General features: G+C 56.5%; 1 protein-coding gene across 3 annotated transcripts in view; it reads right to left on the reverse strand.

Moving 5' to 3' along the window:
* Positions 1-12,378, reverse strand: part of LOC116945638 (N-acetyl-beta-glucosaminyl-glycoprotein 4-beta-N-acetylgalactosaminyltransferase 1-like) — a 119,829-nt gene that overhangs the window by 13,630 nt on the left and 93,821 nt on the right. For all 3 annotated transcript variants that reach the window (XM_076069473.1, XM_032960143.2, XM_032960141.2), the window contains 6 exons: positions 12,027-12,151; positions 9,088-11,293; positions 8,127-8,404; positions 6,861-7,014; positions 5,757-5,829; positions 348-501 (listed from right to left, as the gene is read on the reverse strand). In XM_076069473.1, coding sequence (XP_075925588.1) covers positions 348-501; positions 5,757-5,829; positions 6,861-7,014; positions 8,127-8,404; positions 9,088-11,293; positions 12,027-12,151 — 2,990 coding nt within the window. The remainder of the gene's footprint in view (positions 1-347; positions 502-5,756; positions 5,830-6,860; positions 7,015-8,126; positions 8,405-9,087; positions 11,294-12,026; positions 12,152-12,378) is intronic.

Raw genomic sequence — 12,378 nt, forward strand, 5'->3', positions numbered from 1 at the left:
CACCAGCCAACTCACCAGCCTGCTTAATACTCACGCATTCATCCACCAGCTCATTCACTGGACTGTTGACTTACTTGCAGCATGATCACATGTTCACCCATTCGCTAGGTTTCTCACTTGTCCATAAACTAACCCGTTCGCTTGCTTGCCAACCAGCCAGCTCGCTTGCAAGCCTACCAACCGACCAGCTCAGTTCTTGCCAATCCTCTTGATCACGCACTCGCTCGCCCGCTCGCTCGTGCGCTTGTGCGCACGCCAACTCTCCCAGTCGTAAGGCGTCTGTCTCTCACGTGCGCCCCCTCGTTTGTCCGTGTGCCAGCCCCCCACGCTTTGCCCGGCTCTCTCACCGTCGGGCTCGCGGGCAGACTTCCCGCACGCCAGGCGCATGACGATGGGCGCGTACGCCATGTGGCCCTCAACGCAGTGCTTGCGGATGTTGTCCACGATGTCGTGTGGGAAGCTCAGGTGGAGGTCGCACAGGAAGGTGATGCTGTGTGGGTCCTGCCAGCGACATGCACACACGCACGCACCACGCAAGCCACAGTCAACGCATCATCGTCCAGGAATATCAACATCACGTGGAGATCGATATAAAATATGCACGGGCTGAAACAATCCCCGTGACCGATACGGCATTCGTACAGTAATGGATTGATGAAGACCTGAAGATTATTATCGGTACACAGCAGACCTTCGAGTGTGGGTTCATTGTAATGATGAGGCGATTATAGCAAGGAGATGCACATCGAGTCTCAAGACTCAAGACTCGATGTGCAATTCATTGAGTTTCAGGAGGGTGGTGTGTTGGGAAGTTTGGCCACTGCAATTAACGAGTGGTGTGTGTTTGGCAAAATATAAGTAGAACAACTGATGTTGCTCCGCTGTCTTCTGCTGCCCACCAGATATCCCTGCAAAACTTGAGCAACCTGTATTGCACGGTGGTTACCCATGCAAGTGCTATGATCCACGCTCAACTCTACTTACACTTCATTACGAAAATATGTTTTTTTAGGAAATGCAAATACGACAAAGTCATAAATGTGGAGTGACAATGTGCATAACTGTGTCCGCATCTCAAGAAGCTGCACAATAACAACGTTCATTATCTTCGAAACACAATCGCTTAAACTCCACAACAGCTGAGAAACCGGCACGAGCCCTTGGCGACCAGGCCTCTCGGGGTGACACGGCGGGGTGGCAGAACCTCAAGATGGCCGACACGAGCCTGTCACCAGGCCGCGGCGACGTACGCGACTCTCTGTGTCGCAACTTACGCCACGGTAATCGCAGATACATTCATTAACCTGATGTAAGCCGTTAGCGATGGATTACACACAGAGAAGGGTGTTTCGCTGGCGATGACGGTGGCTCGGTGAGGAGAGAAGAGTGGGCGATGGCTGCTCCGAGAGCCTCTCGGTGCACGCACGCGCGTACACAGATGAAACAAGCGGCCCATTACCCTAATGATAATGCCATCATCGGCACATTAAGGGATAATCCCACGATAATTGCGACGAGCAATTTTATTTTAATTCGGCGTTCACGGCCGGCGCAAAATTATTCTGGCGCACTGCTAACGGGCGGGTGAGACTGGTAAAAATAATAATTAATAGTAATAACAATTATAGGCTTACCTACATGGGTCAAAATATCCTTTACTTTCAACCAAGTGCCCATGTGCAGCGCATTTCAGTAAATATCTAAAATGCGCTGCCTCACAGGCCGTAAGCCCCTGCGCCAAAATGACATCATAGTCTAATTCTCGCGACGTGTCGGCCAGTTTAAGCAACGTTCCGCTGCTCCGCCAAATTAACATAACTGTGCCATTACAGAGGTAATGGCTTTATTGCGTATCGCGCCGTGCGCAGCTCAGCGCGGTGTTTTCGGATTGTAGCGCGTGCTCGTCGGCCCGACGCTCGAGGTTTCGTCGCATGTGCTCGATTCCAGGGACTCCTCTACTTACGAACATTCGACTTACGAACTTTCAGAGTTACGAACAAACCTGTCGGTATGTCCAGTTGCCTGTCCAGACCGAGAGTCGTCAGTTCAACCGCCGCGCAATAGACGGTGGTGGTGGCATCTACATCTGCAGAACATGCAGAACCAGTGGCATTTACATCTACAGGAGATGATACAACTCTTAAAGCCATTCCCCGTGTTTAGTGTACATGCCGTACGTGTTTGGAATCGACAGGAGTAACGTTCGATTTACGAACAAATCGACGTACGAACAAACACCTCTGGAACCTAACTCGTTCGTAAGTAGAAGAGTCCCTGTAAATAGCGTTTGCCTACTGCTGCTGGTGCATCCAATTCCTGAAGATGCTTTCAGCACGCGGAGCGAAACGTCGGACATCGTGCCAAACAACACACGGGTCTTAAACTCGAACACACGTCGGAGGGATGTGCCGCCAACTAAGCGATCACAAATATTTCACGCTGAGATAATTATTCCTCTATCCAAGAAAGCCTCAATGAGTCTCAATGCTGCTTTTCCTGAGCGTACTGCCTCGGGGTGTTTGGCCAATGCTATTAATAAGCGTGAGGCTTCAAGTGGGACAAAACCAGAGTACAAAACCGACTCTCGTACGGGCGGGCAACACTCGACGCCTCGCACAGGCGGTTTCGCGAGCCCATTGCTTGCACCGCCATCTCCTTGCATTCCCCGCGCTGACACCATCCAGTATTCCCCAGACGTCGAGCGTTCCCACCAAACGACCCAGCGCCAAGGGCTCGCCCCCCCCCCCACCTCGATGGGACGTGATCGTTTCTGGACAAATCCACCAACTTCTGGGCATGCGCTGCCACGCCCGGCTAAAGCTGCAACACGGAAGAGTTGAGGGGCGCGGTCCCAGAACTTAACCTCAACCACGGCTAAGTCGCGGTAATTACGGGGATCGGCGCATTACGCGGGCCTGCCGGGGTAGGATCACCGGCTGCCGCTATAATGGCATGCGGCTGTGCCGCCGCCGCCCACTGCCACCGATTTCACCGCTGACGTCAGGAGCGGCGCTGCGATTAATGTGGTCACCACGGAACGTTGTGGGGGTCGAGCAGGACGTCTACTGGCACAGCCACATCGTCGTCGTCATCATCATCATCATCGTCCTCATCATCATAATCGTCATCATCGTCGTCGTCATCATCTTGGCACAGTTGACACCACAGAGAGTGTTTTTGCCAAGAGCGACGTTTCGCAAACACTCGAAGAACACCCACGCATCGGAGGGGATAACACTCAAACAAGCCGATTGAAAATCTGATGTACAACAACACGGGTAGAAAGCCACAGAAGAGGCAGAACGGTCAGCCACATTTCCCACCACCCAATCGAATTCCACAGAAACTGGATTTACTGCCTCTAAACCTTCGACTCAAATCCACGTAAATCCACTCGACCTCCCTGCACGAATTCAAAAAACGTGCTCCCCCCACCCCCCAGTCCCCTGTCCTCCTCCGTCCACTCGCTAATTGAATAACCTTTCCTTTCACGCGACTGAAGAATGGGGTGTGCTGTGTTGCTGCTGCCCTCTATCGCTCGCACTGCTGTTCGGTCGTCAGACGTTCTTATGCGCTGCGGTGGCGAGATGTTAGCTACCTCACCCGGTATACAGGAGGTCGTGGATGCGATCCTGACCCTGACGCCTGCTGCTGTATATTTGGAGTTTGCGCGTCTCTCTCTCGCTGTGGTCGCGTGGATTTTTCTCCGGGTCCTCCAGTTTTTTCCCCTCCGCATTTAGAAGCAACATCGCCACGCGTTTAGAGTATTTCGCTGCTGCTATGGATTTCCACGTGATAAGCGACCACTGTCGTTGAGCCATCATTTGTGATAGCCAGGTCGCTTCGGAATAAGAGCTCATAGCTCAATGGACTTTACCTGATAAATAAAATAATTTAGTTTAGTCGCTAAAGTCTTAAACGATGCTAAAAGTTTAAATCTTGATTTAAAGCTATCGTGACTGCAGGAATTCATACTCTTTCGGCCTTTCGGTCAAGTCACGTAAACATAAATAAAAGATCGCGACGTTTCGATCGCAACACAAGCAATCGTCTTCAGGCGATCGAAACGTCGTGATCTATTATTTCTATTTACGTGACTTGACTGAAAGCCCGCTAAAAGTTTAGTTTTTAAGTTTTAAATCGCATCGCGGATTGCGTCTGGCACGACTGACTCAAGGAGGAACAATGCGGAGAAACCCGAGAGGCTCTAGCCGGCGGCCGGCGGGGCTTGGGGAATGTCTAGGGCGTGGCGTGATGAGGCGCTCGCATCGGGGTCACAGGAACTCCTTCTCCATCCCACCAAAGCAATAAAATAAATTACAGCAACTGAAAGAAAGAAAACTGCTGAAGTAATTTAAAACAACCTCTGCTCCCGCCCCACAGCACACCTTCCCCGTTCCTCTCTTTCTTCAGTTCTACAAAAAACGTTTAACGACGTCGCACGTACACACGTGCCAAGCAGATGTGCCCACGGTTGCCAAGCAACCTTTAACTTTAAGGTGAAGACGAGCCGGAGGATTCGAAACGCACTTGCACCGCAGCAGTCTGGAACAAGCGCAACCAAACCTCGTCCGTGTGGGGTTTATTTAAACATTTTTCCACTTTCACCTCTTTTTAAGGCGATTAAACAAACCTGTCACGCAAGCTGAACTCTCGATTTTTCTTTATTATGGGCATCGGGAGGAGCGGTATGCCTTGCCCCCGAACACATTGCACGAGTGTAGCTGATGGAATGCAGCCTTTGCATGTCGCACACAGACGCCCGAACATCCATCAATGATACACACGCACAGCGCACAGACGGGCAGAAGCACCTACGTGCACACACACACACATAAACAACGCAGCCAGTCAGGCTCGATCACCAACAATATGCCCACCGCCACTTAGACAGCGGCTATCTGCACCGCACTGATGCGATTGCGGCGCTGAGTTTACAGGTGCCTCCAGCCAGGCGTGCCCGCTGTGTTACCTACACACAGGGCGTTTCGCTTGGTCTATTTTTAATTGCGGCTTGGAATCCGACCGCGATGACGACGCGGGCGCAAACCGGCTTCTGTGAAAGTGCCACGGGGGGCGGGGGCGGTGGGGGGAGGGTCTCTAATGTCTCCCCAACGTCTCCCAACGTCTCCAAACGTCCCCGGGGGCGAGCGCCGCACACGTTACCGTGACGCACACAAGTTGCTGGTTTTATTTTGCCGACCGGGTGAGGTACACGTAGGGAACCCGTGGATTCGGAGGAATTCATCGGCCGGGGAAGTTCGTGACCTGCTCGCTCTTACCTGCAGCTCTTTGGTGGTGCCGAGCAAGCGATTGGCTCGCGCTCTGCACCAATGGCACTGTGGCTACTGTCGCGTTTCACCAATTTGTTCCGACGACGCTATCGGGATCGCGTCACGAGTGAGACGGGCCGTCCACGCGCGTTCCAGAACGGGCCCATTTGAAGTGGACACCGCAGACCCACTCCTGAGCTCGCTTACATGACGTTGCCTGTTCTGCATACGGGAGCAATGTTTGTCATGTGACAGTCAAAGCGATATTTTGATCTCAGCGTTGGAATTTGGGCAAATTGAGCGCAGAAACAAATTTGGTAGTATTTTTTGTTTGTTTTGAGCAATTAGCAGTAACCGGGCTGATATCATCAACTCACTGCAGTTGAGAACCCGGGTCTAACCACGGGTGGGTGAAGCCTGGACGCGAACCCAGGCCACCTCGCCCGGAGGCGATGTCAGGTGCTCACGGCCACGCGTGTCTACCTTGATGACGTCGACTCCGGCTTGCAGGCCGGCCGATCGCTCAAAGTTCCCTTGCAGCTTCACGTAGTGATACCTGGGGCACGGGAGCAGGGGTGGAAATGGGAAAGATAGTATGTATGTTGCATGTATGCTGAACGTCTTTTGCACCGTACATAGCCAACCGTGCTAAATGGAGGTGCGGGGGGAAGGACAGTACCGCAGGTCCTCATTTAACGAAGCGGCAGTGGTAGATGCGTTCCCGAAAAATGCCGTGTTAAGCGAAAAACAATTTGCACGGAAACAATGTAACGATAAAGTTTGTCGAGATACGATGTACCACTACTACGCACAACCAGCGAGATGGCGGGTAAAATGAGTGAGTGTACGCCGCCGCGTTACTGTATCACTCCACGTACTGTAACATACCGCTCAGCCCTGTATACCGAAAAGCCTCATTGCGTCTCAAGACTCTTTGTATGAGGGTCACAAATCGGGATTTTATTTGACCGATTTTCTTGACCGTTTTGCATGCGGAAGTAAACTGGAGAAAACCTATGCACGGTAGGTGGTGACACTCAAATCTCCATACAGATGGATTCAACATTCCGCCGTTAGACTCCCATCTCCTGACTCTTTTGCAGCAGGAGTAATGTTCAGTCAGGGCATGGTGACCATGGATGGAAAGAGCGACACTTCGGTAAGAACGCTTCCCTAACGTCCCCTGAACTGAAGGGGACATTAGGTCGCCATCCCTGATTCTTCAAGCAGTGTTGAGTGGCTGAAGAGCAGAGGAGGAGGATGATGGGGAAGGGGGAGGAAAAGGAGCAAGAGGAAGGAGGAGATGGTGGTGAGTGAAGAGGAGAAAGAGGAGGACGAGGAGAATGAAGACATGGAGGAGGATGGTGGAGGAGCACTTGGAGGAGGATGTGGGGGGTGGTGGAGGATGTTTGTATGTTGAACATCTTTAGCACCGTACGTAGCAAACTGTGCTAATCGGAGGTGCGGGAAAAGGATGCACGTGGAGGAGGATGAGAAGGGTGAGTAGGACGTGAATGAGGATGGAGGGAGTGAGGATGAGTATGGGTAGCAGAATGAGGTGGATGATGAGGAAGTGAGGACGCCCACCGGGGGAGGGAGCTGCGCAGCAGGGCTTTCTCCACGTCCATGTCCTCGCTGGAGTAGTCGGCGATGACGACGCCGAAGCGCTGGTCGCCCGTGGCGCGGTGCAGCGCCTCCATGTCCCAGATGAACTGCTGCACCCAGCGGCCCTGGTTCTTCACTGCACGGACGTGCGCGACGGGCAGGTCAAGCACAGCGCGGCATTGCAGTCAACATCTGTATAAACTAACTTAATAAATGACAAAATTACATTCAGATTCGTAACAGCACGAGGGATTTGTGCGAGTTAGAATGCGAGTGTCTTCCTCCGTTTGTGTGTTCCTTCCCACATGCACGTTTCTGTGTACGGACAAACCCCCTAAAGCAGGACTGAAGGCTCCATCCGTGGACTGGATTGTCAGCTCGCTCTTCCTTTGCCTTTTTCATGATTCTTCTTGAAGGGTCATGTCCGTGAGACGACAAAACATTTTCAACTAATTGCAAACTTTAATGTTCGAGAATGACCCCCAGAAGCAGAGATCACAGAAATAGCTCCGAGGCACCCTCAATGTGACCTCTAGTCAACAAAGCACTTTCCAACACGCCGTCCCTGAGAGTAATGTTCATCGCGTGAGATTGTAACTGATATTTCTTTTTATTCTTAGTGCTGGAATTTAGCCAAATTAGGTGTTCGCCCGAACGGAACGTGATGAGGGGTTTTGTGTGTGTGTGTGCAGTCACTGTAGACTGGGCTGAGATCATCAACTTTCTCCATCTGACAAACCGGTTTAATGACAGGCGGCTGCCTGGAATCCAACACAGGATCTCGGGGCTACCAGCTCAGCATATAGAAAGTCGGGATGCAGAGTGGTCCGAGAGACGACCCATTCCTTGAAACCGGTTTATGTGTTGTACTGTACAATGTTTCCCCGATTGTTCCCAAGAGGCATTGTGAGGTTTCAGTCAAGAGACTACACGGCAACGGACGAGGTGGAGGAGGAGGCCACACCCTCGTGGAAAGAGAGAGAGGGAGCTACATAAGCTACTTCGGTGTTTGCTCCCGTCAAAGACGAATGCTGCCACCTGCTGTGCCCACTGCTCAACAGGAGGTTGGAGAGGTCCCAGAGGAGCTCACAATAATCATATTCCGTAGACGCATGCAGCAATCCCTCGCCCACCACGGGCTTTTCCAACCGCGGTTTCGAGTATAAACCCATCGATTTGCCCGGCGGTAGTAGAGAAAAACCAAACCGCGTTTCGCACAGCGCGCTGGCACCCCCGCGCGTCCCTCACCGGGCACGACGAAGTAGACCATCACATCCGGCTTCCACGCGAAGCCCCGCGGCAGGCACAGCGAGAGCGCCGGCACGTTGGCGGCGCCGGCGCCGCCGCCCCCGCCGTCGGCGACCTGGCCCGAGGTGCGCGCCGGCAGCGGGGCGAAGACGTATTGGGAGAGGCGCGCCAGCCGCCCCGACGGACGGTGCAGCAGCTCCAGCTCCAGGAGGTAGCGGTTGCCCTTGACGCGGTCGCGGCGCTTCTCTGCGTTGACCACGCGGCGCAGCTCGTACAGGCTGCGCGTGGGGGGGGGGGGGAGGAGTGGGATGGGGTGCAGGTAAATCCCGTGAAGAAGAATCACCAAATCACCCGGGATGCTGGACATTTTTTACGGTGGCCGAGCCGGCTCCGAGGTCGGGGCACCGAATCGGCAAAGCCGAGGGTTTGGGTTCAACATTTTTTTGAGCATCCCGATTGTGGTATCGGCGTTATGTCACGGGGCCAGGTGTCACTTAACACCTCTCGCAGGTCAGTGTGGCGGAACGCCCCATTGGAAGGGGATGTCATAGGGCGAGCTCTGATCCACACAGGAGCGGGTAGCACTTTCCCACTCACTCTACTCCTGACAGTAATGTTCATCTCAAGTGTGCGGGGAGCGGAAGTGTCGCAGTTTGACGCGGTTTTCAATGAACCCGGCGACCCGAGTTCGATTTCTGCTCACGGCCCACACCAGTGACGATTATCTGAACCGGTTCCGGGCCTCCCCCCTCGGCCGACTCATCCTCAAATGAGTACCTGGTGCGGTGTAAACATCGCTACTGGGGAGACAAAGGCGGTCGGGCATGGTGCTGGCCACCCACCCCCTTGTGTGCCGTGCCGGCCTTCGTAGGTGCTCGCAAACCGCACCTGCCCCAACAGTCTTTAACGGCTACACGGGGCCGGGGGGGATCTTTGTCTTTGTGAACATGCGCGCACTCACTCGGGATGCACCCGGCCCAGGTTCTCCATCATGACGTTCGCCACAGCCTGGGCCTCCTCCTCTCTCAGCCGCAGGTTGCCCGACACGTTGCAGCGCAGGTCGATCCAGTCAGAGCGCAGGAACTGGAAGTCGGTCTCGCCGATGCTGAAGGTGCGCTTCCAGTCCGCCTCCTCTTCCTCCTCCACGGCCCAGCTCCACTTTCCGCGCCCCCCGCCGCGGCCCCCGCGCCCTCCTGCGCGCCCCCGGCGCCTGCGCCCGTCCCTGATCCCGCGGCCTAGGTCGTCGGCCCTCCCGCCGTTGTCCTCGACCGCTCCGGCGCCGACCCGCGCGTCGTCGCCGTCGTCGTTCGGGTCAAAGGACGACAGCGAGTTCCACGGCCCCTCGTTCCTGCCGGCGGCGGCGTCTCCGTCGTCCCCGGCCGCTACGAGCGGCTCGACGCCGCCCCGGCCCCGGTCGCCACGGGGGTAGCCCCTCTGCGACTCGGTCGTCCCGCGCTGGACCCCACGATTGCCTGGGGAGGCTTCGTACCCGTTTTTCTCGACCCGCGAGCCGCGGTTGTTGTCGTTGTCGTCGTTGTTGTTGTTTCCCGGTGCGGCTGCCGCCTTGTCACCCGGACCGTGCCCACGTTCCTGGCCGCGGCCCGCGTGGTTCGCGAAGATGACCTCCGACCTGCGGTCGCCGTTGCGATCCCGCTTCCGTTTGGCCTTCGTCCGCGAGCTGGCCTCGTTCCTACGTGGCTCCTCGTCGGCAGCGCGCGTGGGGGGCGTGGTGGATCTCGACGGTGCGGGGGCCTGGGAGGCGGCGGGTTTGACGGCGCCGTCGGTGGCGTTGGCACTCTGCGGCGGTCGCGTGCCGTTCTTCTCCGGCGCCTCGCCGACCTTCGCCACTGCTGCCCCCGCGGCGTCATCCGCGTCTCGGATGCGCCCCGCCACGACGTTGCTTTTGGTGGGGACGGGGGCCCCCGTGGGTATTTCGCGGGAAGCGTTCTTGCCGACTCCCCCGGCATTGACGAGGGGGAGGTCCACCGCCACCTTCTGCTTTTGATCCACGTCGTTCGCTCCTCCTTGCCGGGCGAGACCGCGCCGTTTTGAAGGCCGACGCTTCTTATCACCGATTGCCACTTCGCCGTTGGCAACGTCCTTCACCACCACACCATCCCCTCCTTGGGCTGCGGCGGCCAAACCGTGACCGTCTTCCCTCGCGTCCCTCTGGTTCCTCACGTTCTTGCGCCTCCTCTTTGCGTTGTGTGCCTCCTTGTAGGCGAGAAGGGCGGCCGCGGCTTCGACGGATTCATTCCCCGCGCCGCGAAACGCTTCCCGCAAATCTCGCGATTTGCCGCGAAGCCGAGCGGCGGCTGCGGCGTCGTCATCATCCCCGCCGTCGCCGAACCGACGCCGCGGCTCACCGACCTCGGCAGCGGCGGGCGCAGCGAACCCATCGCCGCCCCCCCCATTCTCCACCGCTCCCCGTGGCACCGCGGGGCTCGGGTTGCCGTCCAGCCCGAACAGCTTCCGCCGGCGTTGGAACGCGTAGTCGTCAAAATCGTCGCCGTAGTCCCTGTGCCGCGGCCCGGCGCGCCCCTCGTCCGCGGCCGGCCACGCCACCGCCGCCCCCGCCGCTTCCGCCCGGCGGCCCGCCTCCCGGACTTCCGGCTGCTCGGGCCTCCTCCTCCTCTTGTGCTTCCTGCGCCTGCCGCCCGTGACGCCGGCACGGGGCCCGGCGGCCGGCTCCCCCAGCACGGCGCCGGCATCGTGATTGGCGACAAACCACTGCACGGGGAAGGCGCGGTTGCGAGGGGGGAGCGCGTGCTGCTGCTCCGCCTGGTGTTGATCGCCCCCCGCGCCTGGCCGGCCCGCGGTGGGCTCGCGTTCCCTTCCGGTCTCTCGCCCGCGTTCTCGCCGGTTCTCTCGCCCGCGTTCTCGCCGGTGCTGTCGATCCGGCTCGCGCTCGTCGTTCTCCACGTCGACCGCGCCGTGCTGAGGCGCATGGCGGCGCACGCGGTCCGGCGGGGCCAGCTCCGGCTGCTGCGGCTCCTCCTCTTGCTCTTCCTCGTCGTCGTACTCCTCCTCGTCCACCTCCTCCTCGTTGTTTTCGTTCGCGGCGCGGTCGGGCAGACCGTCGGGGTGAATGCCACCGCCAATGCCAACGCCACCGCCAATGCCACCGCCGCCGTCGTCATCGTAGAACTGGTCCCTGGGGTCCAGTGCTGAGGGTGACAGGGGTCAAGAAGCGGGAGAACAACGATCATAAACTAAAACTAAATGATAAAAAATATATATTTTACCAGGTAAGCCCCACTGAGCTATAGGGCTCCCAGAAGTGGACCTGGCCACAAATGATAGCTCAACGAAGTGGCTTATTATCAAGTGTGGAAATTTATAGCAGACAAATACTCTAAACGCATGTTGATTCTAAATGTGGAGGGAAAAACTGGAGGACCAGGATTAAAATCCACGCGAGCACGGGGAGGAAAACATGCAAACTTAAAATACACAGCAGGCATCGTCAGGGTGGGGATCAAATACACGAGGTCCTGTATACCAGGCGAGGTAGTGAACATCTCGCCACCATATTGAATCTGCTTGGAGGGACTGCGCGGAGACCATACGGAAGAAGAAGCAGTCCCGAGATTAAATTGAGAACGCTTCTTGGAGCTAAAAGGATTGATCGGACAGCTTTCAACATGTTCGTGGGGCTGAGTTCGTGGGGCTGAGTTCGTGGGGCTGAGTTCGTGGCGCTGAACACCAGGGAAGGGGGGGGGGAACATCGCTCATTTTAACTTCCAAATCAGAGGCGAGAGCTGACCAAGACGCAAAGTGGCTCGTAAGAAATACCCCCGGGGGGGGGGGGCAGGGGTTGGGGGGTGTGAGCACGGCACGCGTGTGGGGAAAGCAGCGCGTGGTGGAACGGAACGCCGCAGGCTCTGCCGTGGGCCTCACCGTCCGAGCCCCGGTCCTCCCAGAGGCTGCCGTTGTTTTCTCCGTCCCTTCTCTGCGGCTGCTGAGCTGCGAGCCCCGGCCGCTGCTCTGGCGCGTCCATCTTCATGTATCGGTAGAAGCCAAACCTGCGCGGGTGTGGCAGCGCCAGCTTATGACTTGGACAGCTCTCTTTTTGTGCGTGCGGTTTCAAGGCTGTCCCAACTAATGCGGAAGGCATTCGCGCATTCGTCACAATACGATAACGACGCTTTCGTTTATACTGCACGCAGTTTTTTTTTTTTTTGCCGAGGGTGAACCGCTGATGGGAGCTGGTCGCTGTAATGCCCATCCAGGTCGAGTCATTGATATGTTT

Source organism: Petromyzon marinus, chromosome 24 (assembly GCF_048934315.1).
Source record: "Petromyzon marinus isolate PM22_M1 ecotype Great Lakes invasive population chromosome 24, UKy_Petmar_22M1.pri1.0, whole genome shotgun sequence".
NCBI lineage: Eukaryota > Metazoa > Chordata > Hyperoartia > Petromyzontiformes > Petromyzontidae > Petromyzon > Petromyzon marinus.